Below are 27,766 nucleotides of genomic sequence, written 5' to 3'. Positions count from 1 at the left end.
CCCGTCATAGACTTTTTCATTTCCAGTTGAAGTTTGATTACTTAGACGTCTTTGTGGCCTGCAGGATCCCTTAATATTTGTTTCCTTATAGGATGTGTACATCTAAGGTCCATTTAGACCTAGTTTCGTCCTACTCAAACTTAAAGGGTCAGACAAATTGCCTCTCCCAGGTATTCTAAAGGCCCTAGCACCCTGCACCAGTTAGAAGGACTGGCCTCACTGAACTGGGCAGGAAAATTCTCATAATGCCAAACACTAGAGATATAATTCCCCAAGAATTCCAAGCTACCTTCTTCATTCCCCTTGGAAAGGTGCACAAAATGGTGCCTGCATTCCTCCAAACATTTGCTCTTCTTCCTCGGGGTAGGTTGTACCCGAGGACACACACTGAGCCTGGGCTGGTAGTTAGCCCTCCAGCCTGGCCTCCTGTGGCAGACACCTGGTGATTTGTGAATCATCGGCCCCGCTTCAACTAAGATGAGCCAGCTACCTTTTGTTTCCCAGTGAGAAACACTCTTACTCAGATTTTCAGTAAATAGTACCCAACTTTGGCAACAATTGAATGATGGGGAGGCGGGGCAGGGAGCACAACAGAATGCGGTCTAGTCTAGTGGCTCCATGGGAGACTTGGTGTCAGCAGTCCTGGTCTCAGCACCAGCAGCCTGTCTGACTCACTGTGGGCACATCACATTGTGTTTGCTGGATGGTTTTTGGATCAGAAATGACTGTGGCTCACTTGGCTGAGTGTCTTGTACATGAGTTGTTAATGAAGCACTTTAACGGCAGATTCATGGATTAATATGTTGTCCCCACAGCAGGTGACTAACTAGCCTTTAGAGAAGACTGTCAGATATCTGTCAATGGTGAGGAAGATGGATTCATAATGGGATGGGGCTTACATTTCTGTAAGCCCAGTTACTGTGCACCCCACAAGTAGAATGAATACCTCCTAGTGGATTGTGAGGTCTCCTGGGATCACCAAGTCTCCCAGAGGCCTTCGAGGTCCTCCTCACCCTCTGGGGAATGATTTCCCTTGTCATGGCTGTGTCAGTTTGGGTCCTCCAAGAGGAAGACCCTAAGCTTGGATTAGGTGGGAAAGAGATTTATTGGCGGTGAAGGGTAAGGAGAGAGCTGGAGTGACTGGGGCCCAGGTCAACAGGTCTGTTAGGCATAGTAGCTCCCATGCCTAGGAGCCATGACATTTTTAGGGGTCCGTGAGAATGTTTTCATTTTATTTATTCTAAAATCAGTAGAAAATGAGGTGCCTGGGTCAGTGTCCAACTCTTAGTTTCAACTCAGGTCCTGATCTCAGAGTCCTGAGATCGAGCCCTGCATCAGGCTGTGTGCTCAGCATGGAGTCTGCTTGCGATTCTCTCTCCCTCTCCCTCTGCTCCTCCTACTCCTTCTCTCTCTTTCTTTCTCTCCTAAAATAAATAAATAAATCTTTAAAACAAAATCAGAAGAAAATAATGAATGTGATAATAACAGATAAAATCATCAGCCCCGCCTAAATTGTGTTCATCTTTATACTAAAATAGAATCTTTAATATGTTCTAAGGAGGAGCAGACCCACTCCGGCCAAAGTGCCCAGGGCTCTCGAAAGTCAGAACGCGGCCCCGGCTGGGGAGGGCCTTTGGGACAACAGAGAAGGCTGATACCGGGGAGGGGAAGGCCAGGCCAATGGGGAGTTACTGAGGAGCCCAGGTCAGGTGGAAATGGCCCCTCCCCAGCATCCTGCTACCCTTAGGCACCAGCTGAGACCAGCCCGGTGTACGTGACCGTGGCACAGGCGCCCGAGGGACCCAGAGGTGAGGCAGCCGGAGGCTGTCAGTGAGATACGGTCCCTGCAGCAAGTTCACCCAAAGGTGGCATGAGCAGCCCACCTCCACAGCCCCCGCCAGGAAGTACCAAGGAAACAAAATAAGGGCTCTCCACCCGTCCCCTCCCATTGCTCCCCCTCCCCGCATATCTTGGCAAGGGACTCTGTTTCATTACAAAGAGCAGTCAATACTTCCTCCCTGCCTTTGACACAGGAGCGCCCAGTGAGCAAAGGTGTGTTACGGAGGCTCGCTGGGTGCATATGTTCTCTATTAGCAAAGTATTCTTGGGGAGGCCGGGCCCCCACAGCCTGGGTGTGGGGAGCTTAGTGGGGAGGCCTGCCCTTCCTTCCAGTTCAGAGGTCCTCTGATTTGATTCAGTCTGACATTCTGATTCCTTTTTTTTTTTAAGATTTTATTTATTTATTCATGAGAAGAGGCAGAGACACAGGGAGAGGGAGAAGCAGGCTCCTTTTGGGGAGCCCGATGTGGGACTCGATCCCAGGACCCCGAGATCACACCCTGAGCCGAAGGCAGATGCTCAACCACTGAACCACCCAGGTGCCCCCTGACATTCTGTGTCTTTGTTTAACATCCCTTCCCAGAGTCAGCAAAGTGGGAGTCCGTCAGCTGTTTCCAGCCTGCAGATATGCTTATTTGGCATATACAGAATTTTTAAAAAGTTGCGGTGGTGGGTGTTACCGGTTGAATTGTATTTCCTCAAAACCATATGCCCAAGTCCTCACCACTACAACCACCACCACCTCCCCCGGTACTTCAGAATGTGACCTTATTTGGTGGTAGGGTTGTTGCAGATGTAATTAACATGAGGTCATACTGAAGTAGGTCCCTAATCCAGCATGACTGGTGTCTTTGTAAAAGTCATTGGGAGGATGGGGGTGGATTTAGACACAGAGAGACATGTGCAGAGAGAGAATACCACGTGAACATGAAGGTGAAGATCTCTTAGCCAAGAAAAGCCAAAGTTGCCAGCCAGCCACCAGATTCCAGAAGAGAGCCTTGGAACCAATTTACCTTGACCGCCCTCAGAAGAAACAATCCTGCTGACACTTTGATCTGGAACTTCCAGCCTCCTGCATTGGGATTAAAAATTCATTTCTGTTGTTTGTGATACTTCATTATAGCAACGCTAGCAGACTCAGACAGGGGGTATCATTTTTAAATGGATAGATGTGCTATGAAAATTTATATTTTGAGCTTCAGTGGGAAAAGCCTACGGCACCGGGCTGGATGTCGGGGCACCAGCTGGGAGCAGAGGGATGGATGCATTCAGTGTTGGGCCAGAGAACCTAACCCGTGCAGGGGCTGCCACTCTTACCCAGCCGCGTGAGAATAGGGGCTCAGTGCCATCTGATTCTCTGAGTTTCACAGAGAAGCTTGTTTTCTATTTCTCATTGCTGATGAAATATGATTTCAAATGTTGGCAATGAATCGATCACTCGATTTTTCCCCTGGACCCACTCCACTTCAGTGGTATACTTGATCCGGCTGGCCCTCTGGTCATCTGAGCCTGTGATCTTTATTTACTCACAGTTGCATGTCTTGGCAAGATGCTAAGAGAAATTATAGTTAAACAAGGGAGATGGTTCAGGGGGTTGAACAATTTGCCGCCAGGAGAAACAAGCCTTGATTTATTCACCTCTCTCCTCTGCCATGTTGAGGTGAGGACCTTTCTGAGACTGTATCTGTGCTTTGAATAACCATTTGTCAAGGGCCTATTGCACACCAGGTGGTGTGTTAGAAGCAAAGCAAGTGTCCGGTGCAGGAAGGCATATCTCCTTCCTAATACCCTTGTTGCTATTGTGCTGAGTATAAAAGGGATTGTTATTAATCAGGCACCGCATAATAAAACAAAATATTAAGCTGTAATTGTTCTGAACTTATAAATAGAAAGGTCATTGTCGTGAAGCTACAACGCATCGCGTTCCTCCGTTGCCGCAGCTTACGTTGCTAATAATGACAACCAGTCTTTGCACAAAACAGACAATGGGGAAGGCATGGTACCAGAATCATTAATGACATTCCTTTATTTCATTGTAATTGTATTAGCCAGTCACAATGTGCCAGGCCCACGGTGAGCACTCCACATGCGTAATCTCATGTAATGCTTGGACCAGCTCTGCGAGGGAAGCATTTGGTTCTCCCTCTAGAGATCAGGACATTGAAGCCCGGAGATGTCCAGTAACTTGCCTGAGGTCCTAGCAGGGCTTGACCTCAGGTCACCTCAACGCCCAATCCAGGCTCTCCTCCCCCTTCCTGCTTCCTGGTTACTCTCTTGCACCAAAATGCCTCTAACAGAGGTCGGGTGGTCGACCTGTGGGCCCAGAGCCCACGAAGGCCTTGCCAAGGGTGATGTCCCAAGTCCAACCTCCCGAATCCCAACCCTGTCTGCATATTCTGTTAAAGAGGCAAAACTTGTAACCTAGTTTGAAGTCAACATGTTAGTTTCACTCAAAAAAAAAAAAAAAAAAAAAAAAAAGACTTGGGCAGCCCGGGTGGCTCAGCGGTTTAGCGCCACCTTCGGTCCAGGGCCTGATCCTGGAGACCTGGGATCGAGTCCCGTGTCGGGCTCCCTGCATGGAGCCTGCTTCTTCCTCTGCCTGTGTCTCTGCCTCTCTCTCTCTCTCTCTCTCTGTCTCTCATGAATAAATAAATAAAGTCTTAAAAAAAAAAAAAAAGACTTGCCCACATTTTGTGTGTATTGTAAAGATGAACAGGAGGGTCCTCTGTGCCCCTTTAGGAACAGCTGGTATGCTGAGTATGTTCTTAGAAGTCTTGTAACTCACAGAAGCCTTGGGAGAAGCAGGGCCCTCCTGGGGTCAGGTTCGGTTTCTTTCCACAGCTGCGTTCAGCTTGTGAAAATTCCAGTGCTCTGCAGCTGATGCATCTACCTCTGTAGCTGTGTATTTTGCTTCTACCCAAAGTCGGGCAATGAGAGAGAGTGACGGTTCTGGTCTTGTACTTAGCAGAGCACGTGGAGCTCCGTGCACTCCCCTCCCAGCAAGCACCCCCATCGGCCCGTGGCCAGACTTCGTGCGCCCCTAACTCATCCACTTCTTTGCCACACACACGCCCTGATTGCCTTGGAGCAAATCCTAGCATTGCACTGTGTCCCCTGAACCACCACCACCAGCCACCCCCCCCCCCCCGCCTAATTCCCGCCAGCCTGCCTTACGCTATGTGTCACCCTGTGATTTTCAGGCCACTACATGTATGTGGACTCGGTTTACGTCAAGCACTTCCAGGAGGTAGCGCAGCTCATCTCCCCGATGACCACAGCCCCCATGTCCGGCTGCCTGTCATTTTACTACCAGCTCCAGCAGGGGAATGACAATATCTTCTCCCTCTATACTCGGGATGGGGCTGGCCTCTACGAGGAAATCTGGAAGATGGGCCAGCCAGGGAATGCTGCCTGGAATCTGGCTGAGGTGGAGTTCAGCGCGCCCTACCCCATGGAGGTAGGTGTGCCCTGGCCGGACCCTCTGCGGGGGTGCAGCAGGCCCGGGAGTCTTTATCTTCCTTCCTCTCCACCCCCTGAGACCCCCTCTGCTTCTCCCTCTTCTTCTCTTGTCCCTCTGTCTTCCTGCTGCCTACTATATTTCATGGGCACACGTCCCCTCTGAACCTCACACTGTGATCGCGAGGCAAAAGAGATGAACACCCTCTAGGTGAAACCCACTCGTGAACTTCCATTCCTGAGAGCTAGGATGAAGCGTTCCCTTGCTGGAGGGAAGAGTCTTCCAGAGAAAGAGAGAAGGAAAAAAGAAAAAAAAAAAAGCCAACTTATTTTCTTCTCTCCACCTTTACAATATAAAGAATGTCATAAAAATAAGAGATTTATGATTGTGGCCCCACTTTGAATCAAGCCTGGGTGCTTTTGTTTTAAAACTTTTTATGGTTATGTGAGTGATAAATATCCAGTGCAGAAGAATGAGAAGATTTAGGAAAGCAAAACATGCTAAAACGGCCCAGGCTGACCCTGCAAGGATGAGAACACTAACATTGTGGTGTTTGTTATTATGCGCCTTCTTTCTAAGCACATATACACACCTGTATCTATGTTATATTCCAGCACTTACGACAATCCAGAGTAGATAAAATTATCCCCACATTACAGATAAGAAAGGAGAAAAAAAAAAAAAAAAGAGAGCCCCAGCACTTGATGTTTTTTATCTAGGTCATACAGCTGGTGAGTGCCAGGCACGTAGGAAAATTCTGGACTAAATTCTGACCTAGAGCTGAAGGCAGATGCCTAGATCTGTCTGAGGACTCCAGAGGGCTACTAGAATCAATGGGTGCAACATTGTGCTTGCAGATTTGGGGCTGTATGTAGAGTCTCAGTTACCACAGATTTATACATATTCCTTCCTTTTCACTTTGTGCTTTTCTAAGGTCTCCTCTAGTTCCCTTTAAAGTGCAAAAGAAGGCAAAAGAAGTGGATTCTTCTTTGCATGCTTTTTGGTGATGCCATCTGCTCACCTGATGTGGGGCGCTTCAGAGAGCGTTGGGATTGGATGGGTTTGTGACATGTTCTGTCCACTGAAGACAGGCCTGCCACTCCCTTGGCCCCTTCAGCTCCCGCCCTACACCCCCATACAGCTCCAAAGATAGCACACTGGATGTGTGCTCTTTCCTCTCCCAAAGTCTGACGAGGCCTTGATTTGCTCTTGCAGGCCAGTGGAAAATTTTTTTAAGTTTGAGTTATAGGGAGGAAAAGAAATGCACATACTGTTTCAGAAAGTTTTCCTTCTATTAAAGTCAAATGAGTCACACACACAATGACGACAGTTTCTTTTGCAAACTCCTTCCATCCGACCATAAACTCCTTGGGCAACATTTGTGTGAGTGCGGCTCTGCCGAATTTTCTTTTACATCCGTGCTTGAAAAGTCACAATCCTGGACACTACTACACCTCAGTATGTATCCCTCGGGTTCCCATGTGCGTTTGCTCCAGCAATCTGACTCATGATGCTGCTACTGTTTGCTAGTGGAAATTGCCAGCAAGAGAAACTCGCTCCGCAGAAATCAGTGAATTGAATGTCACCATATTCTCAAATGAATTTTAAAAAGGAAAACAAACATCTAAGAACCTCCCCCACCCTTTCCAAATAAGAGGGAACACGCTGGCACATGGGCTGTGATTTGCAAATTTGGATCAGAAGCATTCTTACCCCACCTGCTCAGTAAGACCAAGCTCCATCATTCACTTTATCAGCGGGCACCCTGAAAATGAAATGTCACGGACCTGAGCTATGTTTGTGGAGTCCATGGCCCCTTCTCACTGGTCCATGTCTGTCCCCTCTGTTCTCAGCCTCCCCCCACCTTTGCCAGCAGCAAACATCCAGGCCCCCTCTTAGATTTTGCAGAATCCAAGGGTCTGTAGGACCACCGTTTTTGAGCTGAACAGGACCATCTTGTCCACACTCTTTCTTTCAAAACTAGGGAAACGAAGACTTAGGGAAAGGAAGGAACCTGCTGGGGCTCATTGGTGGCTAAGTAGGCTCAAACCTGGATAGGAGTTCCAGAGAAGTCAACCTGGAGAAATCCGCATGCATTTAGTACGGAGCTCAGTACGCACCTGACTCTGTGCTGGGGGCTTTATATACCTTATCTCATTTAATCTCCTTGATTGTCCCACAAAGTAGGGTTATGCCTATTTTATAAATAACAAAGGCAAAGCCTTAAGAGGGTTCGCAATGTATTCAAGGTCACCTAGTAGTACCAGAAATGGGATTTGAACTATGGTCCGTCTGCCTCCAAGACACCCTTCTCTTTAGAAGAGGTTTGAAAACTAGAAGCCTAGGGGTCAGGTCCAGCCTACAACTATTTGCTCTCTAGAGTAGTGGGTTGGGTTTTTTCCCCTGTTTTTTCCATGTTTGTTTTAGTGTTTAAATAAATGGCCAACACTGAAATAGCCAAAGATTTCCCAGGAGAAATCTAGAGATCCAGGTCCTCTTGACAATTTGGTAGGTCCTGACACTTCAGGCCCAAACTCCCACACATTAGCAACTGAGGAAGCTGAGAAGCAGGCGCCCCTATAGACTGAGGTTGGGTTCCCCATTTCAGGGCAGTCTGCACCCGATCCTGCTGTATCACACCAAGCTCATGTCATGTGTTTATGTCACCTGCCTGACATGAGTTTCAGACCCTGCCAACGTTTCATCCTCTCGTGTTAATTCACCAGAGTAGGCTGCACACTTGGGTGGTTTCCCCACTGCATCCCCCACTGTGCAGCGCTGTGTGCACTGCTCCCCATCCCCAGGGGCACCAGCAGAAGGTAGCAGATGGACCTCAGAGTAGAAGCCGGTGGCAGAGAAGGGAGAAAAATGAGAGTTGAACTCATGAAAAACCTCATGTTCCTTCTAACCATCTGGATGTGCCTGGACATGCTGAAATGCTGACATCCATACATAGCATTTGGGGCCTGATTTTGCCTTTGCAGACAAGTAATAGTCTTTGATCTTACATCCTTGTCCAGAGCCCTCACAGAGGATTTCATGTGTGAGAAAAGGGAAAGAATCCCACAGTGCCTTACTTCCATGTGAAGGGCAGTTGGAAAGCCGGGCCTGCTTTCCCCAAGTAGTTCGTTGTTTCTGTAATGACGTGGGTTATTAGCAAATTGTCGATTCTGTGGTTCTGTCGGAGAGAGATACACACTCAAGTAAGGGGGAAAAATCCACCAATAAAATACAACACAGGGCTCAGTACTCCCTCCCCTAGAAGAAATGGTGGCTCAAGTCGGGAGCTGCTTGAGATTTAGGAACATGATTCCTAACATTTGCCTATAACCTGTCACCACCTGATTTGACTGCCACATCATGATTTTTTAAGATTTTATTTATTTATTTATTCATGAGAGACACAGAGAGAGGCAGAGACATAGGAAGCAGGCTTCCTGCAGGGAGCCCAATGCGGGGCTCGATCCCAGGACCCAGGGATCATGCCCTGAGCCAAAGGCAGACACTCAACCACTGAGACACCCGGGTGTCCCTGCCACATTATTTTAAATCATAGTTAAGAGGAGCCCCTGAATGACTCCATCCATTGAGGGTCTCTTGATTTCAGCTCAGGTCATGATCTCAGGGTCATGAGATCAAGCCCCATGTTGGGCTCCATGGAATCTGCTTGGGGTTTGCACTCTCCCTCTGCCTCTCTCTCTCTTTCGAATAAATAAATAAATCTTTTTTAAAAATCTGTAAATCATGGTTGAGAGCTCTGAAGCCTAACAGAAAATCTGTAAACCTGTAGCAATACATCATCTTCCTCTGCAGGTTATTTTTGAAGTTGCTTTCAATGGTCCTAAAGGAGGATATGTGGCTCTCGATGACATTTCTTTCTCTCCTGTTCACTGCCAGAATCAGACAGGTAAGCATTCTCTTTTTCTTTTGGCTCACACAGGGAGTTTTCTTTGTAGATGCCTGTGGTTGGGACTTAATTCTAATTTTCTCACCTCTCCTGTTATCTCCTCCTTTAAAAAATTATTTAATCAAGTAGTCATTTTTCTGCTACATTACTCTTTTTTTTCCCCTAACAGAGTGAATTTAATTTTTTTGACATCACAGACCAGTTGTCATGTGTTAAGGAGCTTTCACCGTCCCTATCTACTAGGTAATGAAAATTAAATACAAACACATTCCCTCCTCATCTTTCTCTTTTTTTAAAAAAGAAGATTTATTTATTCATGAGAGACACAGATTGAGAAAGAGGCAGAGACCTAGGCAGAAGGAGAAACAGGCTCCATGCAGAAAGAGGCAGAGACCTAGGTAGAGGGAGAAACAGCCCGATGTGGGACTGGATCCCAGATCCTGGGATCACGCCCTGAGCCGAAGGCAGACACTCAACTGAGCCACCCAGGTGTCCCTCGTCTTTCTCTTTAAAGGATATCTTAGATCATGTACAGGTGGCTGAGTGGGTGGGAAAAAATTCTCAAACTCTCAAGTCGGATTATAAAAACTCTAATTTTATGTACTCAAGACCTATAAATGTCTCCATGTTTAAAGATGTTAATATTTGGTGTACAGTATCTCTATGACAGTTTGTGATATTTATAGTATGTACTTAATTTAATTTCTCTTTCTAAGTAAATCCTCAAATTCTTTTATCGCAGCCAATTTTGTAATTTCCATAAACTTAGTGTTTGGAAAAGAGAGGAAATTTTTACTTTCTGGAAAAAAGGGAAGCAAATCGATTCAAAATAAATTAGAAAACAAATGTTCTAGGGGTGCCTGAGTGGCTCAGTCAGTTAAGCATCTGCCTTCAGCTCAGGTCACGATCCTGGGGTCCTGGGTCTGAGCCCTGTGTCGGGCTCCCTGTCCGCAGAGAGCCTACTTCTCCCTCACCCCACCCCCCACTTATTCTCTCTCTAATTATCTCTCTTTCTCAAATAAAGAGATAAAATCTTAAAAAAAAAAAAAAGAAATGTTCCAGAATATGAAGGATGACACTATATTCATGATAACCCAGATTAATGCAACTGACCTTAGCTTTTAGTGTTTTTTTTTTTTTTTTGAGAGGCCCCAGGGAGGCAGTGATTGCCCCATCTTATTAATGAGCCCTCATTCTGAGTTTTAGAGCATGAAGTAAAGTTTTGAACCTGGCCTTTGTAGTATGACTTTCACTTAAGATAGAGTTGGTGTCTAATTTCATAGGGCTTCAGATACATTTCACAAGCAAGGGGACTGAGAAAGATAATGTTTTCTACTTGAGCTAAAGTGTTACCCCCAAATTAGAGAGAAACACTCTAATGTGTTAAAACCAAATATTTTTTTCTAATTCTAATTTTAAAAATGATCTAGCGAAATGGAACCAGACAAGATATGCATATTTACATATTTTCATTAAAATGATTTAATCCAAACTATAACCCCAAGATTAAAGGGGTCTCGAAGTTGGACAGTTCCCTACTCTCATGAGCTAGTATTTCAGTGGTGTTATCATAGTTGCATAACCCCTTTATCATTATTTTTGGAAAGTTTCTCCTGTTTGTCACCAGACATTTACATTGAACTTTTCTTTATTTTTATTTTATTTTATTTTATTTTATTTTATTTTATTTTATTTTATTTTATTTATTTTTTTACATTGAACTTTTCTATTTCCAAGTTATTCATATGGGAAAAAGGGGTGTTTATTCAGTATCTGCACAGGGTTGATGGTGGGGTGAAGATGCAGGTGAGAGGTTAACAGTATCTACTGAACCACCTTACAAGTAATGTTTGAAAACACTCTCCCTTTTAAAAAGATACAGAATCTATATGAGGGCTTTCCCACCGACTGGTGAAAAGAAAAGAAAGATTCCAGCAAAATAAGGACTATTTGTTAAAAGGTCCAATAGCCCTTCAGTCTGTAAAATTCAGCCCACATACAGGCCCTTCCTCTGCGGGGACCACCAGCGATTCACAATTTCATGTAATTAGGTTAGCCAAGTTCCATACTGGTCTTCAGAACTTCCCAACCTGGCAACTTTGCTTTAAACTAGTTTAATTGCATGATCATGGTGTTCTCCAAAGTCGGGACTTTGGATTCACATCACTGCTCTGCCATTTGCAAACTGTGTGACCTTGGGTATGTTAATTAACCTCTCTGAGCTTCTGTTTCCACATTTGTGGGACAAGGTTAGAAGGATCTGTCCTGCATAGTTGGGAAGATGATGAGTTAATTTCTGTGAAGGCCTTAGCAGAATATGGCACACAGAAAATGCTTGGCCATGAGGCTTCGTGTGATTTACTTAACTTTCAAAATATGCCCATCCTTTCCCTGGGGACCAGGGAGTCAGCTTGAAACTGAGGAGAACCAGCAAAGGGCACCGCTTTGGTGAATGGGTGAGCTGGAGCCTCCTTTGTGCTGTTCCTTCAGCAGCTGTCGGCCAGATTCTGAGTCTTAGAAGCTGAGCTCTCCGTTTTTCATACTTCATCTTACATTTCACAAATAGTTTATGCCCTTCTGTTTCATAACAGGTGCCAACATTTTTTTCCTTATCTTGGTTAGCTCCAGACTTGTTGTCTCTGCTTTTCCCAGCTGGATCTAGCATTTTCTTCCCTCATCCCCTTTAGTAGGCCAAGACAGGAATTATTTCAACATATGAAGCGTCTCGTTCCCACCATCTGGTTGGGCTTAGTGTTAATCCAATCTCCCAGACCTGGGACCCATCACAGAGTCACAGGTGTTAAACACCAGTGTCATGTCGCTCCCCAAGTATTCCCCCAAGATGCTGCCAGAGAACAGTGAGACCTCTCCACGCCCCCTCCTTGAGTTAGGGCAGTTCCCTTTCCAAGCCTCTCCCACCCACAACCTCTCTGTCCTCCACCACATTTGGCTTAGCGCCTGGACCATGGGAATAAGCTCTCATTTTAAACTGTAAAGCCTTGAATGGCTGACAGGTGATTCCACTTATAGGGATGCCGTCTTAATGCTCTGCCCCAAAGTGAGAACTCCCACTGCTCTGCCATATATAGGCCCAATCTCCTCTCGGGGCTTGGGTCCACCCTAGCCCCATGCCAGGGACTGGAAGGGTCTTGACACTCGTGGATATAACCCTCAAAGATGTCTTCCTGGGCCTAAATGCCATTTATGCCCATTTGCCAACAACACACTGCCCTTTTGATATCTGATTAGAAACCTGGCTCTGGTCGTTGCCTTGGTTACAGCTGTAGTGGCCTTAGCTCAGACCTCAAGCATCTCCACAGCCTGGTCAGTGGCCCAGCCCCAGCCCCTGCTCCATCAAGATTCCTCAGTCTGGCGCCAGGTCCTACTCACACTGTCTCCCAGCCAACTTCGAGCTGTCTCAGCCTGCTTTCGGGCTGGCTCGGGCTAAAATAAAACTCCTGTGGCAGGTTAGCAGCCTACAGAGCACGCTGTACCCAGATCTCCAGGGCGCTGCAGGGGCTGAGGATCCCAAAGCCTGCTGATGAGCGTTTACAGTTCTCAGGCTGGTACGGAGTCCATCTCCATGAACCTCAGGGTGGGACATGCTGCCAAAGATTCTTCTCCAACAGCAGCACCCTTCACCTGATTAGAGGATCTTCAGAACCTCTCATTTCCAAAAAGCTCAAGTGTCAGAGAGCAAGTAATTACATCTTACATTGTGATGCTTTTTGGCACCTTGCTCAAAGGGCCTTCTTCCTTTTTTTTTTTTTTTCTTTTCTGATCGACTGATGTTCAAGGGCTTCCAACTGCCTCTGATTCCTCCGTATGCTTCAAAGGGGTCATTATCGCTCAACTGTCATGGCCACTTGGCCCATATGCTCTGAAACCAGCCTTAAGCAAAAGCTTTCCACCCACCCCAGATCTCTGGCGTGCTCATTTTAGGTCACAAATAGGCCCTCTGGCCCCCTCTTCAGGAATTAGATGCGGTCTCATAGCAGAAGCAGTGTTCAGGGTGGAAGAGATTTAGGCTTTCAGTTATGCTTTTGAGATTTTCTTTTTATCAGGCCTCCTCAGGACCCCAGACAAATCCATTTCTAGGGCTAGGTATTTAGCAAAGGAATAAAATCATGTTCTCAGAAACATCTTTCCTGAGTGTCTCAGTTTGTCACCATGGAGAGAACTGATCTGTGCTTACTTTCAAGTTTTAATACCACCTCTCACCTCTCCTGCACACATAGTAAATGGGTTATGGTTCTCTTGTGGCTGCCCGGGGGAATATTCCTGGGGATGTATTCCCAATGAGTGATTTTACTGACCTGCCGTTCTCTGTGTGCCTGGCTTTTGGGAGTGCCATACCATTTTCTGGGCCAGACAGCTATCAATGGTGCATTTTCAACTACTTTTTCATTACCAGGTAGCAAGGGGTAACTAAGACTGGAGACCAATATAGGGTTTCCCTTGGTTGTAGATCTGCATAGGGAGGCTGGTGTCAAAGGAGACTCATGTGAATGACATCATCCTCATTTTTCAAAGACTTTATCTTCGTGGCTTAAAGATACTCCCTGATGCTCACAGAGCCAGGCCCAGCAACGCGTGGGCCAACCCACCAGTCTTCAAGCATTGAGAATGCTCTACGTTTCCTTTTCTCCTCTCTGGTTCCTCAGGGTGCTCACTTTGCACACTTGCTAGGGCATGTCACCTAACATACAATCGGAATCCAATTATGTAGGAATATTTTGTTCCAATTCTTTTTTTCTAATGTGGTGGTGATCACTTTTTACATGCTTTTAAAACTTTATTTGTATGTCATTTTAAACTCAGCCAAAATTTGCAAGAATACTATAAAGAACTCTCATATAAGCTTCACCCAGGTCTAAGTTATTACCATTTTACCAGATTTACCTTATTGACCATTTAAGAGTAAGTTGCAGACATTATGCCCCTTTGCCCCTAAATACTTCAGTGTGTATTTTCTAAAACCCAGTGCATTTTCCAGAGTTAACTCCCATCAAATAACTATAAAGTTCAGGAAATTTAGCTACTGATACAGTATTATCAACTAACTCATGCCACATACTAATTTATTCCAATCCTGTCTTTTTTTTTTTTTTTGAGATTTTATTTTTTTATTCATGAGAGACAGAAAGAGAGAGAGAGAGAGGCAGAGTCACAGGCAGAGGGAGAAACATGCTCCATACAGGGAGCCCAATGCGGGACTTGATCCCAGGACTCCAGGATCATGCCCTGGGCCGAAGGCAGACGCTAAACCGCTGAGCCACCCAGGGATCCCCTCAATCCTGTCTTTTATAACTCTTTGCTTTCTGGGACCAAGATTGAATGTTGGGTCCCTTATAGCATTTGGTTGTCATGCCTCTTCCATCCCCTTTAATCTGGGCCAGCTCCTCAGCCCACTTGATGGTTTTCTTGCTTTAGAAATTGAAGCATTGAGAGTATAGTGAGGTTCTGTCCATTATCAGCTTCCTGTTTCATCATGTCACTGCTCCCAGAACTCAAATATTTCTCTAGAACATTTCTCTTTCTCTGGCCCTAAAAACTTAGGCCAGCGTATGTCAGCATGCAGAACGGATCACAGTTGGCTACATTAAATGTGTCCCAAACTGTGGCAGTCACATCCCCTCTGGACTCAGACAATCTGAACAGTGAGATTTACAATCACTTGTTGCAGTACCAAGTTATTCTCAAAACAGCAGAAATCTTTTATGTTCCATTCACTCCAGGCAATCTGGAATGAGGTAGTATTTATAGACCAGGGTAAATGATACCAGAACTCAGCAAAAGCCAAAATAATACCGGGTGATGAAATTGGTGTGACTTTTTGGAACAGCGAGGTTTATACTAAGCAATGATTTTCTTCAAGCAGATCAGCTCCTACTACTAGTGTCAATTATAAATAGACAGCGGCTGAGCTGGTGACACTGAGATTGATCAACAAAGGAAAATTATTTCTGGAAAATATTATTTCTAAAATACCTGTCTTAAGAGAAAAATTAAGAGTTCCTTAAAATCTTTACCTTTTTCTTTCTCTTTAATTTTCTATGAATGAATTTGAATCGTGAAGAAATATGTGAATAATTGCTCCCAGTCTTTACATTATGAAAGGAAATTTCTTTTGAGGTCTGATATACTTCTTTATTTTTTATAGAGAGTATGAACAGAGTTCCTTCCCTCCATCTCCTTAGGGAGGAAAAGAACAATTTTCCTGTCATGCTGAGATGTTAGTTTGATGCTAACCTGTCAGCATGCCATTAGGGTGAAAATATTTTGTTGTGTTTTCTTTATTTGGTCTCCCTGGCTCAAATGTGTACGTATTTGTCAACCAGTTGATGTAGTCCTTTGAGATCGTTGGGTCTGGCATTTTCACTTTGGTTCTCCTTTGTCCAGAGCTTCCTTTCAGTGCCATGGAAGCCAGCTGCAATTTTGAGGAAGATCTCTGCAACTTTTATCAAGATAAAGAAGGTCCAGGCTGGACTCGGGTGAAAGTAAAACCAAACATGTATCGGGCTGGAGACCACACATCAGGCATTGGTAAATCAGGAGTCTGTGCTTGTGGGGATGCTGGGGGTTGGGATGGTGTTCATGCTCCATCTGCCATTCTTACTCCACACCAATCAAGACAGTGACTTACAAAAAAAAAAAAAAAAAAGCAAGCAAGAAAGAAAAGGCAGCTATAAAGAAGCAAAAATGATTGGTAATCATATGTTTGGCCATTTTTTTAAAAATTGGCATTTAGGTTGCTATGCTTGCACAACAGTCTGCCAGTTCTTTAAACAGCCAAACCTTTAGAAATTATCTTGCTCTTCCCTTTAGATAGATAAGTATCTTTAAAAAGCTATTAGATTCCAATTACATAAAACATCCAGAAAATGCAAATCGTTAGAAACAGAAAGCCAATTCTTGGTGGCCAAGGGGCTGGGGAGTTACTGTTTAATGGGTAAAGAGCTTCCTTTGGGGGTGACGAAAATATTTTGGAGCTGGAGAGTGGCACTCGTTGCCCAACATTGTGAATGTACTAAATGCCACTGAATTGTAGACTTTAAAATGGTTACAATGGTAAATTGTATGTTATGTGTATTTTACTCAATGAAAAATAATTTTGTACGGCACTAAAGGCTATAAAAACTATTGGAAAAGGCTGGGGGTAGGGGCACTTGATGGTTATGTCTACAAAGAACTGTAAGAAAACCAATTTGAGCTCCCCTGTGTAAGGATTAGCTACCTAATTACTTTGACAGCATCCCCTGTGAAGCCCACTTCTGTAGAGACTGGTGCAAAGAGCTTGTTTCAAGGGTTAGTGTCTAGTTCATTTATTCAATGGCTATTTATACATTGGGCACTGGGTGTGCTCACCACACTCTGATGACACTTCAATTTCAGAGTAGCGTACTCACACAGGCCCTAGGAAGGGCCTTAAAAGGGGCCCTCACAATTTTATACTTGTAATCATGACTTCTTTTCTTACAGGTTGCTTAACTTATAGAAATACAGGCACTACAAAGACCTATTGTCACCTTGGCCAGACTCACTCCTGGAGGATACACTAGTGAACAGATCAGGTCCTGTTCTCACTGGCTAGCAATAATCTCAATGAGCAGGAGAAGTGTTAGACAATTATATACACAAATAAACTTATAATTTACACATTGCGGTATGTGCTATGGAAGAAATGAAGAGTGGGCTCTGAGAGAGAATAGGAGAGAGATCCTGAGAGGAGAGAGTATTAGCTGGGAGAGTGGGAGGAATCCAGGCAGAGGGAACAGCATCTGTGAAGTCCTTGAATATGGGAAGAGCTGGACAGCCCCAGCAGTGAGAGGGTTACAGCGGCTGCAGTGGGCAGGAGAGTGGAGGAACATGATGTTAGGACATACACCATGGGTGTGGCAGGCCAGAGGGAGCATTTGGGATTTTTTTATAAAGGAAATGAGAAACCATTTAAAGTTTTTAAGTAAAAGAAGAGTAGAATTCAATTCGGGTTTCAAAAACATTGTTCTGGCTGTGCATGGCCATCTGTATTAGTCCACTCGGGCAGCCATAACAAAGTACCACAGCTTGGGTGACCTGAACAGCAGAAGCGTATTTTTTCATGGTTCTGGAGGCTAGAGGCACAAGATTGAGATGCCATCAGGGTTAGTCTCTAGTAAGATCTCCCTTTCTGCCTTGTAGATAAATGGCACCTTCTCACTGTGACCTCACATGGCCTTCACTCTATGTAAACCAGTAAAGACAGAGAGAAGTCTCTGGTGTCTCTTCCTCTTCTTGTGAAGACATCAGTTCTGTAGGATTAAGGCCTCACCCTTATATCCCCATTTAATTATCTCCTTAAAGGCCCAATTTCCAAATAAAGTTGCATTGGGAATTAGGATCTCAACTAATGGATTTGTGGGGGGACATCACTCAGTCCATATCACTACTTATATAAGATAACCCAAGAACCTTTTGTCAGATGAATTAAATCACTGGATAAAAAACCAAACTAAATACAAAGACCAAGGGAACAGAAGGAAAATTGATGAGGGGAGGAGCAGAAAAAGGAAAGAACGAAAAATAGATATTATTTTTTTCTTTTCTACCCAGGCTTTCTAGAATACGTGGATCTGTTTTAAGTTTACTGTAGGGGTGATGGAGCAGGTGGGAGGGGAGGTTCTTGACCTTATGTTTCTTTTTTTTTTATTTATTTAAAGGAAATAATTGTTCTTCCTTGGACCCTTTTCTTGCACAGAGAAGGTACTTGAAGATCTTTTCTGGTTGAATGGCAGGCTGAAACAAAATCGATTTTGGGGATGACACAGATCAGTCCCTAAGAATACTCATGTAAAATAATCAAAATTCGAAGGACTATCAGACCAGTCTGTGATCTGTTTCCACTAATCACTGCAGGAATAAGAAGGAAAAATCTACTCTGGACCTTACTGTCACTAGGACCCAGTATTAGGTACTCAGTCTGTGTCACTTGATTGACCCAGACAGCTGGAGCTCCAAGATGATTTCATCCCTTTTGTTTCATGAGAAGCACAAATCCTAACTGATGACTAGCATCTGAGCATATTGCAGATGGAAATCTATACTAGTTTATGAAGTTTACTGAAATTGAAGAAGTTTTTTTGATAATAGAGTCACAGGATATATCCTGTCACTTAAGCCACAGATATTACATAATGCATCCTATCATTTAAGACCCATGGAAATAGTCTCTGTTGGCAAATTCTACTGCTCTTAACCAAATTTTGCCACTTGACACTTTGGCCTAGATTATTTAAATTTTTCATCACTGATAGCCTAAATGTTTTGTCCTGTTTGCAGGGTACTACTTGCTGGCCAACACAAAGTTTACATCTCAGCCTGGCTACATTGGAAGGCTCTACGGTCCCTCCCTGCCAGGAAACTTGCAGTATTGTCTACGTTTTTATTACGCCATCTATGGGTTTTTAAAAATGAGTGACACCCTGGCAGTTTATATCTTTGAAGAGAACCACGTAGTTCAAGAGAAAATTTGGTCTGTGCTGGAGTCTCCAAGGGGTGTTTGGATGCAAGCTGAAATCACCTTCAAGAAGCCCATGCCTACCAAGGTATAGTAGAGCCAGTGCAATGCTTTGCCCCTTTGTTCATCTTTGGTTTCTGGGCTGGGTTAGTGAATTTCTGTTTAATTATTTTCAAATGGTGATGTTTTATTTTTCTTCTGACAGCCCCACCGCTACACTCTATCTGAGCCATGCACAAGTTATATTACCTATAAATTCTTTTCAGTTTTCTGTCTCAGAATCATGGCCACCGAGAGTGTTTGCTTGTTTATTTCTCAGATTCCCTGAGAATAGACCAAAGATGGTGAATTCATGGATAGTCCAAGTTCAACAGCTAAACTTTAATTTGAAGCCCCAATTCTGTGTGTGTGTGTGTGTATCACACACACATGCACACATGTATGACACACATAGGAATACTAATCACTGTATTATAATTTATAATACTAAATTACTTTAAAGGGTGAAATCAGTGAGCCTGATTTTATTGAGGCTTTAAGCTCAAAAGCTTAAAGTTCTACCTTAACACAAGGTAGAGAAGCTCAGTAAAAAATGAGAGCGAGCCCAGATGGAGAGAATTTATGTAAGGGTACCATCAGCCGCTGATTCTGATAGCAATGAGAATACAAAGAAGTATTTACTGCAAGGGGGATATAAAAGAAAACTATAATCTCCCCAAGTTTAACAACTCCTAAACTTAAGAAAGTTTTACAGAAGTAATAAATTCTGTCGACTACAACCCAGATATGAAACCAGTATGGGAAAATTCATTTTGTTTCAGCCCATCATTCAACCAGAAAATGTCTTTCAAGTACTTGCTCTGAGCAAGAATGCACTCAAAAAAAGATATGAGAGATCCCCTTCTTCAAATCCCCACAATGGGAACTCAAAATATATTGTTAAATGAATGAATCCAATCAATTGATCACGTTTATTAACCAGGAATTACCCAGGCTCCCTAGGGAAAGATACAAACCTAGAAGATTAGTAGAACCTTCTTCACAAACTTTAATGGCTTAGGCTTGCTTGCTGGTTATAACCATCCAGACAGAACATAACTTCATCCATCTGCTAATGAAATTTGGGACACCATTCCTATCACAGTGATGCTTGCTTATTTTTAGTGCATTGGAGTACCCACAAGGGCATGATTAAATTCTCACAGTGATTAATCAAAGATCTTTGAAAATCTTTACGAAGTTCTTTTCCATGGCTAGGCAAGAAGAAATTGTGATTATCATGACATGGCAGTCTCAGTAATTGGCTTCTTTTTTTTTAAGATTTATTTATTTATTTAAGAAAGAGTGCATGAGTGGGGGAGAAGGAGATGGAGAGACTCTCCAGTAGATTCCCTGCTGGGCTGCTGAGCATGGAGCCCAATGCAGGGCTTGATCCCACAGTGCTGAGATCATGACCTGAGCTGAAATCGAGAGTCAGATGCTCAACCGACTGAGCCACCCAGGTGCCCTGTGACTTACTGACTTCTAAAAAGGGTTGAGCTAATTTACCATACCTCTAGCAGAACGTAAGCATACAAGTTTTATCACAGTCTCATAGGCACAACTTGTCTTATTTTTATGCTAATTAAACAGGTAATGTTATTTCAGGCCTCCCCTTCTTAACTCCGTTGTATATTGATCATGTGGCTAGAGTGAGATATTTGGTTTGCCCCCTGGATGATAGGAGAAGCTAGGTGATGTTTCTGGTGTGAGGTTCCCATTTCTTCTTAGTCTAGACTCATGCTCTTTAATCTTATTGCCTAGCCAATTCCAAACATTTCCTGGGTGAGTCTATCTTTCCATAAATGTCATCTGACCTTTGCAATGTCATTGAATTTCCTCTTTGATCTGTTAGTCCTGGAGGTATCCAAGTCTCTCTGCACCTCTTAGGGATCCCAAAGGCTTAAATTGTTTCCCATTACCAGTTATTTACTCTGGCAAGTAGTATGGTAATACACACACACACACACACACACACACACAGACACACACACACAGGAACAGACATGCACCAGATTCACATAATCAGGGACACACCAGGAACTAAAGAAATATTCATTATACTCCATACCCTGTTATGCTAATGTTTTTTAAATTTTTTTATTTTTTTAAAAAAGATTTTATTTATTCATGATAGACATAGAGAGAGAGAGAGACAGACAGAGACACAGGCAGAGGGAGAAGCAGGCTCCACACCGGGAGCCTGACACGGGACTCGATCCCAGGGCTCCCAGATGACGCCCTGGGCCAAAGGCAGCGCTGAACCACTGAGCCACCCAGGGATCCCCTAATGTTTTTTTTTAAAGTTGGGGGATATAATAAGGATTTTACTCATTCATTTGACTTTCATTTGTTTATTCATTCATCCATTCATTTATCCCTTTATTCAACCAGAATTTATTAGATACATGCTCAGGGCAGGAGTTATAAAGATGAGTGAGGCTCAGACCCTGCCCTTGAGGAGGAGATCACAGACAACAGAAGACTAAAATACAGATACGTAAGCAACTAACAACAGTCCAATCTCACTGTCTCATGGAAGGGTCTCATTGAGAAAAATAGAATAGTTCAACTAATTGGACATTTAAAAAATAATAACAAGTAGAGACCCAGCCTGATGAGTGGATGGTTAGGTTCAGGCTGTCTGGATTCTAATTCTTGCTCATGCCCCCACCCACCCTACTTCATCCTGTCCCCCCATAACCTCTAGAAACCTGCCCGCTCCTTTAGAGTGTGTCCCTGCTTTTACCTGATGCCATGGAATGGGAGCAAGCCCCTCAGCCAGTGAGGACTCCCTGCACAACTTGCCGTTTGTCTCTTGGGCTGCCTTCCAGACCCTCCCAGCAGCTGCTTTTTTCCCTTCCGACCACATGAGGAAAAAGGGATCTGGACCCTGTGGGGGCAGGGAAGTTCTTTCAGCCTTGGAAGGAACTAGTCATACATCTGGCCCCAACACCCAAGAGGAGAAAGTACAGTTCACCACCAGAAAACTCGACATACGTCTGAAGGTGGCCTGTAGTTCTTGGCAGGTCCCTGCTGAACAGAACCAGCTCCTCAGAGAGGGAGAGAGCCATTTGACAGCCACCATGGGGGCCCTTACTTATGTAACATATACAGGTGGAAGTAAGATGCAAATGACGTTTCAGGGAAGGGATAAAATGAAAAGTCAGAGTTGCCCTTACTACTCCATCCTCCTGAATTCAAACTCCAATTGCACCTCTTTTTCTGGTGGTTTTCTTCCTGATTTGGGAATATTTTCCTCTTTAATTTTAAATATTGTATTTCCACATCCATTTCTTGATTCATTAACTTGAATAGTGTTCCCTGCGAGGAAAGATAAGGACTTTAGCTTACTTATACTATTCCTTCTCCTTTTTTCTCTCTTCACAATTTTTGGTTATATTGTATTTTTCACTTTTGGTGCTCTTTACAACTTTAATACATGTAACCATCTATATTTGGACCCGTAAACTCTAGATAGTGTCTCTTAACAGCCTCCTATGTAAGATGAATGAATCTTCACATCTACATCTCCCTTCACCTGTCTTGCCCCTTCTCTTGTCACCGTCTCTAAGCCATACAATAGCTTTTACATTGTCATGGCTTAGAATATTTATGTTCCTACAGTGAAGGCTTCTGGTGTTGCCAATGGCTGGATATCCAGTGTGGGTCGCCTTGGCATTTGGAAGACGACAGTTCTGCCTTCCGGTAGGGGCGTCCCTCACAATACTCGGTTTTTCACATCTGCAAGTAATGCAACCCCAGATTATTTCCACACATTTCCAAATGGCCCCAGAAGTGCCAAACCATCCTTGGATGAGAACCATTGGTCTATAAGTTGATGCTGAAAATTGAAATTATATTCTCACCTTACCTGCAGGCCACTCTTGTCCTGCTCCCATCTGTGCTCTGCCTGGCAGTAGAGTTTTTATGAGCAAAATGCCCTCCAAACCTCCCCACCCCGGAGTAACCTTTTGGCTTCCTGTTGCTTTTAGTGAAGAGACTCCGTGTGCTCTGACACCAACCCCATCCCCAGCTTCACCTCCTGCTCTCTCCATTCTAACCACACTGCGAGTTCAGTTCCAGGAACTCCCACCTCTCTCCTACCTTGGATAGTTATACACCCTGTGTCCTCTGCCTAGGCTCTTCTTAAATCAATCATGGCTTAAACCTCACTTCCACAGAGAGTGCTTCTCTGACCCTGCTCCCCAGAATAGTTAGGGCTCCCTGGGCATCCTAAGCCTCTTGTTCATCATCTTGGAGACAGTATAACACACTGATTAGGAGCAAAGACACAGGAGTCTCTCTGGTTTCAAATCCTAATCCCACCTATTATGGGCTTGCAATCTTAGGACTTTTTAAAATTGAGGTGCAGTTGATATATAGCATCATATTAGTTTCAGGCATATAACAAGGAGTTAATATTTGTATATGTTGTGAAATGATCACCACAGTACACGTAACGTGTCACTACACAGTTACAGATTTTTCCCTTGTGATGAAAACTTTTAAGGTCTCCTCTCTTAGCAACTTTTAAATATGCAATACAGGGCGGCCCGGGTGGCTCAGAGGTTTAGCGTGATCCTGGAGACCGGGGATCGAGTCCCATGTCAGGCTCCCTGCATGGAGCCTGCTTCTCCCTCTGCCTGTGTCTCTGCCTCTCTCTCCCTCTCTCTGTCTGTGTCTCTCATGAATAAATAAATAAAATCTTTTTTAAATGAATAAATATGCAATACAATATTGTTAATTACGGTCACCATGCTGTATGTTACATTCCCAGGACTTACTAATTTTATAACTGGAAGTTTGTACTTTTTGATCTCCTTCCATTCATTTCACCTACTCTCCACCCCTCACCTCTGGCAACCACTGATTTGTTCTCTTTTGTCTATGCACTTGGGTTTCTTTTCTTTTCTTTTTTAGATTCCACATATAAGTGAGATCACATGACATTTGCCTTTCTCTTATTTCTCTTAGCATTAATGCTCTCAAGGTCTGTGTTGTTATAAATGGCAAGATTTTGTTCTTTTTCATGGCTGAATGATATTCTCATATTCTTATAAACCTGTTTCTTCCTTACCTTTCTCATCTGGAACCCTAAACCTAACAGCTACTTAGATCACAACTGTTTACTAATTGTGGGATGACTCTCAGATCCTGACTTTTGAGCAGTGTTTGTTGACCCTTGGCACAATCACCTGGGAAACTTTAAATGTTCATTGTCCATCTCTCTTCTTACAAAAATATAATCTTCCTGAGGACAAGGGCCTTGTCAGCCTTGTCCATTTCTGTATCTACAGCATCTAACACTGTGCCAGGTGCAAAGTAGATCATCAGAAAAATTTTGTTCAATAAATTTAGTTTGATATCTATGTGGACAATGAATAAGTAGATGACTAATGAAAAGAACAATGAAAAATGACTTAAGAAAAGGAACAAATGGACTTTCTAAGGCTGGTAAGTGGCATAGCAGGATTTTACCCATGTTTATCCAGCTCTGAAGGATGCCCTTTGGCATGGGTTTTTATTAGTTTTTAAGATTATTTTTAGATTTATTTATTTGAGGGGAGCTTGGGGGGACAGGGAGAGAGAGAATACCAAGCAGATTCTGCACCAAGCCCAGATCCCAAAGCAGGGCTCAATCCCATGACTTCAGGATCATGGGACTGAACTGAAACCAGGAGTCAGATGCTTAACCAACTGGGCCACCCAAGCACCCCTGGCACAGGTGTCTTTAGATGCTCAAGGTTTCTACCCAGTCTCAGAGAAGGCTTATTCTTGAGCAGCTGCAGAAAGTGAGACTCCCTAGTGTGTCTTGAGGCATAGGCACCTTCTGCTATTTTATTTAATTCTTACCACATTCCTGCAAGGGAAGTGAGACATTTCCTTTTAGTGTCCTGGCCACCCTAGATGCAGAATCAAATGGATCCAACGTCATGTTCTGCAGAAGTGAATGCCTAAGCTCAGAGCTTACTGCACTGTTGTAGGAAGGAGCCACTGCTTCATGCCCTCGCCACCCTAAAGCTGGTCAAGTAGTCAGGACCTAACTCAGAGTGAACAGCTATGTTTTCATACCTGTGTCCTGGCTTAAAAGCCTTTTTAAAATTTTGACTACACCTGGCTTAATCCTGGTCCTAATTCTCACTGGTGAAAATGTTGGGTAGAGGGACGCCTGGGTGGCTCAGTGGTTCAGCGTCTGCCTTTCACTCAGGTCATGATCCCGGGGTCCTGGGATTGAGTCCCGCATAGGGCTCCCTGCAGGGAGCCTGCTTCTCCCTCTGCCTATGTCTGCCTCTCTCTCTCTGTCTGGGTCTCTCATGAATAAATAAATAAAATCATAAAAAAAAGAAAACATTGAGTAGATATTTTTGAGTATCTATGCTGCATATTCAAAATAATGACAATGAGCCCTTATATTTGCTTTGCTAGTTAGTATAACCTGCTTTCTTGAATGAGTCATGTGAGTCCAGAGCTGAGCTGAGTGAGAGGCAGCACGGGCCTCAAAGAAGACAAAACCATTGGCCTTTCCCCTACATGCTTCTCTTCCGTCACTCCTAATATATACACACTGCCTCATCTGTGCTTTCCCAGATGCCTTCTATTCTGGATGCTTCCATTCCTTTCTTTCCCCTAGAAGTCCTTATCCAGACTGTTTTAAGGACAATGGGCTGGTTCAATTAATAACTACCTGCTATTTCCATGGACGGTCTAATGTTTGATGGAAACTCTAATATATAGCTCTTTAAAGAAATGGTAGCAATGGCAACAATTTCCCTGAGGCCATTCTAGCAAAGTAGCCGTATGGACAGATTCTGTGTACTATTGGCACAGCTGCCCACAACAATGGGAACCTTCATAAAATGCTCCCTGGGTGCCGGGGACCATACTGAGCACTTGATGTATGTTGCTTCATTTGATGCTGTGACACCTGAGGAAGGAAGCAGTATAGCTCCACTTAACAGATGAGGAAAGCTGAGGCAGAGTATTAAGGACATTGTTCGGTAGCACACAGAGCTGGCTGAGATGAGAAGTAAATCCAGGTCTTTTTGAATTCAGAATCCATGTTGTTTTATACCAGGACTTTATGCCCCTCAGCCCTCTCCTGGTTGAAGGCATAGGATTGGCAAGAAAGAGAGCCCAGCCCTACCTAACTCAAGATTTGTAAAAATTTTGAGAGCTTTGGGTGGCTCAGCGATTTAGCGCCACCTTCAGCCCAGAGCATGATCCTGGAGACCCAGAATTGAGTCCCATGTCGGGCTCCCTGCATGGAGCCTGCTTCTCCCTCTGCCTGTGTCTCTGCCTCTCTCTCTCTCTCTCTCTATCTCTATCTATCTATCTATCTATCTATCTATCTATCTATCTATCTCATGAATAAATAAAATCTTTAAAAAATTTTTTTGAGAGCTTTATCATTAATGCCCAGTAGTTCTATTTTAGAAATAACTTTGGCTTCTACAAGGGATCGGAATCTATGGTGGGCCACCACAGACAAAGGAGGGCTTTGGGGTAGAGGGAAATACAGAGTAATGCTTAAGAGTTCTCGTGAGTGGGTTCTCTGCCACTTACACCTTCATAATTTGGGCTAATCATGTGATCTTGCTGAGCCTCACTTTTCTTCATATGTAAAATGGGTATACGAGTAGTACTTACCTCAAAGGATTATGGTGGAGAACAAATGAAATGTGTCAAGTAAAGCCCTTAGCACAGCATGTATTAAATTAACTGAACAGAGACAGAAGGAGAGAGAGAGAATGCCTGAGACTAAAGAATATTTTTTCTATGTCCTGATCCTCATCAGATTTCATAGGCAGCACCTCTACAGTATGTGGACAATTCTGCATAATTCTTGATTTTTGCTGTGCAGTATTCTTTAAGCTAAAAATAAAGTCAGGATTAAGTCTTTATTTTAATAGTACTAAGCTTTCTTAATGACACGGCTGTGTTTACAGTCATGAACAGCTTATAATAAATTTTTTAATGTCTTTGAAACATTTTGAAAGGCATGAGTCATGAAATGGTTTTCTTGATCGGTTTTTCCCCAGCACATTACTAAATGGAGGGCAGGTTATCAAGAGTCCCCTTGAGACCTTTATACACTAGGGACATTAGTAAGGAGAGAGAACAATTCACTCCAAAATGCTTTCCCTAAAAACCAAATGTCAGGAGAAACTGGAGTCATTATCAGAAATTCCATAAAGAGAGAGCACAGACATTAGCCTTTGTGTGTTCAAATCCTTAGTTTAAAATTATTCTTGGTCATTATAGCATATATATTAGGTCCTGCAATATCTCCTGGCCCGAAGCTAGTTTTCTCTTTAACAAAGATCTTCAAATGGTCTGTTAATTAGAAGCACTGGGAGCAACTCAAGATTGTGTTGGTTAAATATTTCCTTTGGAAAAAAAAATTGTTAACTGGTCCATTAATGAGAGAATGACCAGCCATTCTGTTTCATCTGAGCTCAGCTTAATGATCTTTGGGTTAATGGTCAAACCTTCTGAGTCTACTCTGCTATAAAATTAAAAAAAAAATAAACTTTAAAAGTCACTTAAGGATTTGGAGAGAACCCCTATCTGGCCAGTCTGAGAAAATATAAATACATTTAATTTTTTACTTCACAAGAAACTTATGTCAGCACTTTCAGGATATCCCCATAGTACAAATCATTTGAGTAGTTCATTGAAAAAATGTTCTGTGGTGGAAATTTTGCACACTAGCTCTCTTCCTTGTACACATGTGAAGATTCACAATGAGCAGTAACGTATTAGAAACTCTGGTAAATCCTACACTAAAGAACCCTGCTGAACTTCATATAAGGAGGAATTCCTTTAGGGTGTTTAACATAGAATTCTTGTCTTCTGTTGCCCCTCTTAGCATCATTATACTACTACTATCATAGCATATTATCTACTTACCTGCCTGTCTATATTAATCAGACCGTAAGTTTCTAGAGAACAGAGAGCCTTGTCTCATTTGTTTCTAAATTTCTAATGTGAACATAATTCTGTAACAGGGTGGGTACTCAACAAA

The 27,766-nt window shown here is 43.5% G+C and overlaps 1 protein-coding gene across 3 annotated transcripts in view; it reads left to right on the top strand.

The window, feature by feature from the left end:
• MAMDC2 (MAM domain containing 2) overlaps window positions 1-27,766 on the top strand; it is a 147,770-nt gene that overhangs the window by 76,612 nt on the left and 43,392 nt on the right. For all 3 annotated transcript variants that reach the window (XM_077907357.1, XM_077907349.1, XM_077907362.1), the window contains exons 6-9: window positions 5,040-5,296; window positions 9,110-9,203; window positions 15,606-15,749; window positions 18,522-18,787. In XM_077907357.1, coding sequence (XP_077763483.1) covers window positions 5,040-5,296; window positions 9,110-9,203; window positions 15,606-15,749; window positions 18,522-18,787 — 761 coding nt within the window. The remainder of the gene's footprint in view (window positions 1-5,039; window positions 5,297-9,109; window positions 9,204-15,605; window positions 15,750-18,521; window positions 18,788-27,766) is intronic.

The sequence above is a fragment of the Canis aureus genome, chromosome 1, assembly GCF_053574225.1.
Source record: "Canis aureus isolate CA01 chromosome 1, VMU_Caureus_v.1.0, whole genome shotgun sequence".
NCBI classification, from domain to species: domain Eukaryota; kingdom Metazoa; phylum Chordata; class Mammalia; order Carnivora; family Canidae; genus Canis; species Canis aureus.
The sequence above is the reverse complement of the archived record's forward strand: the minus strand, read 5'-3'. Positions and strand labels throughout refer to the sequence as shown.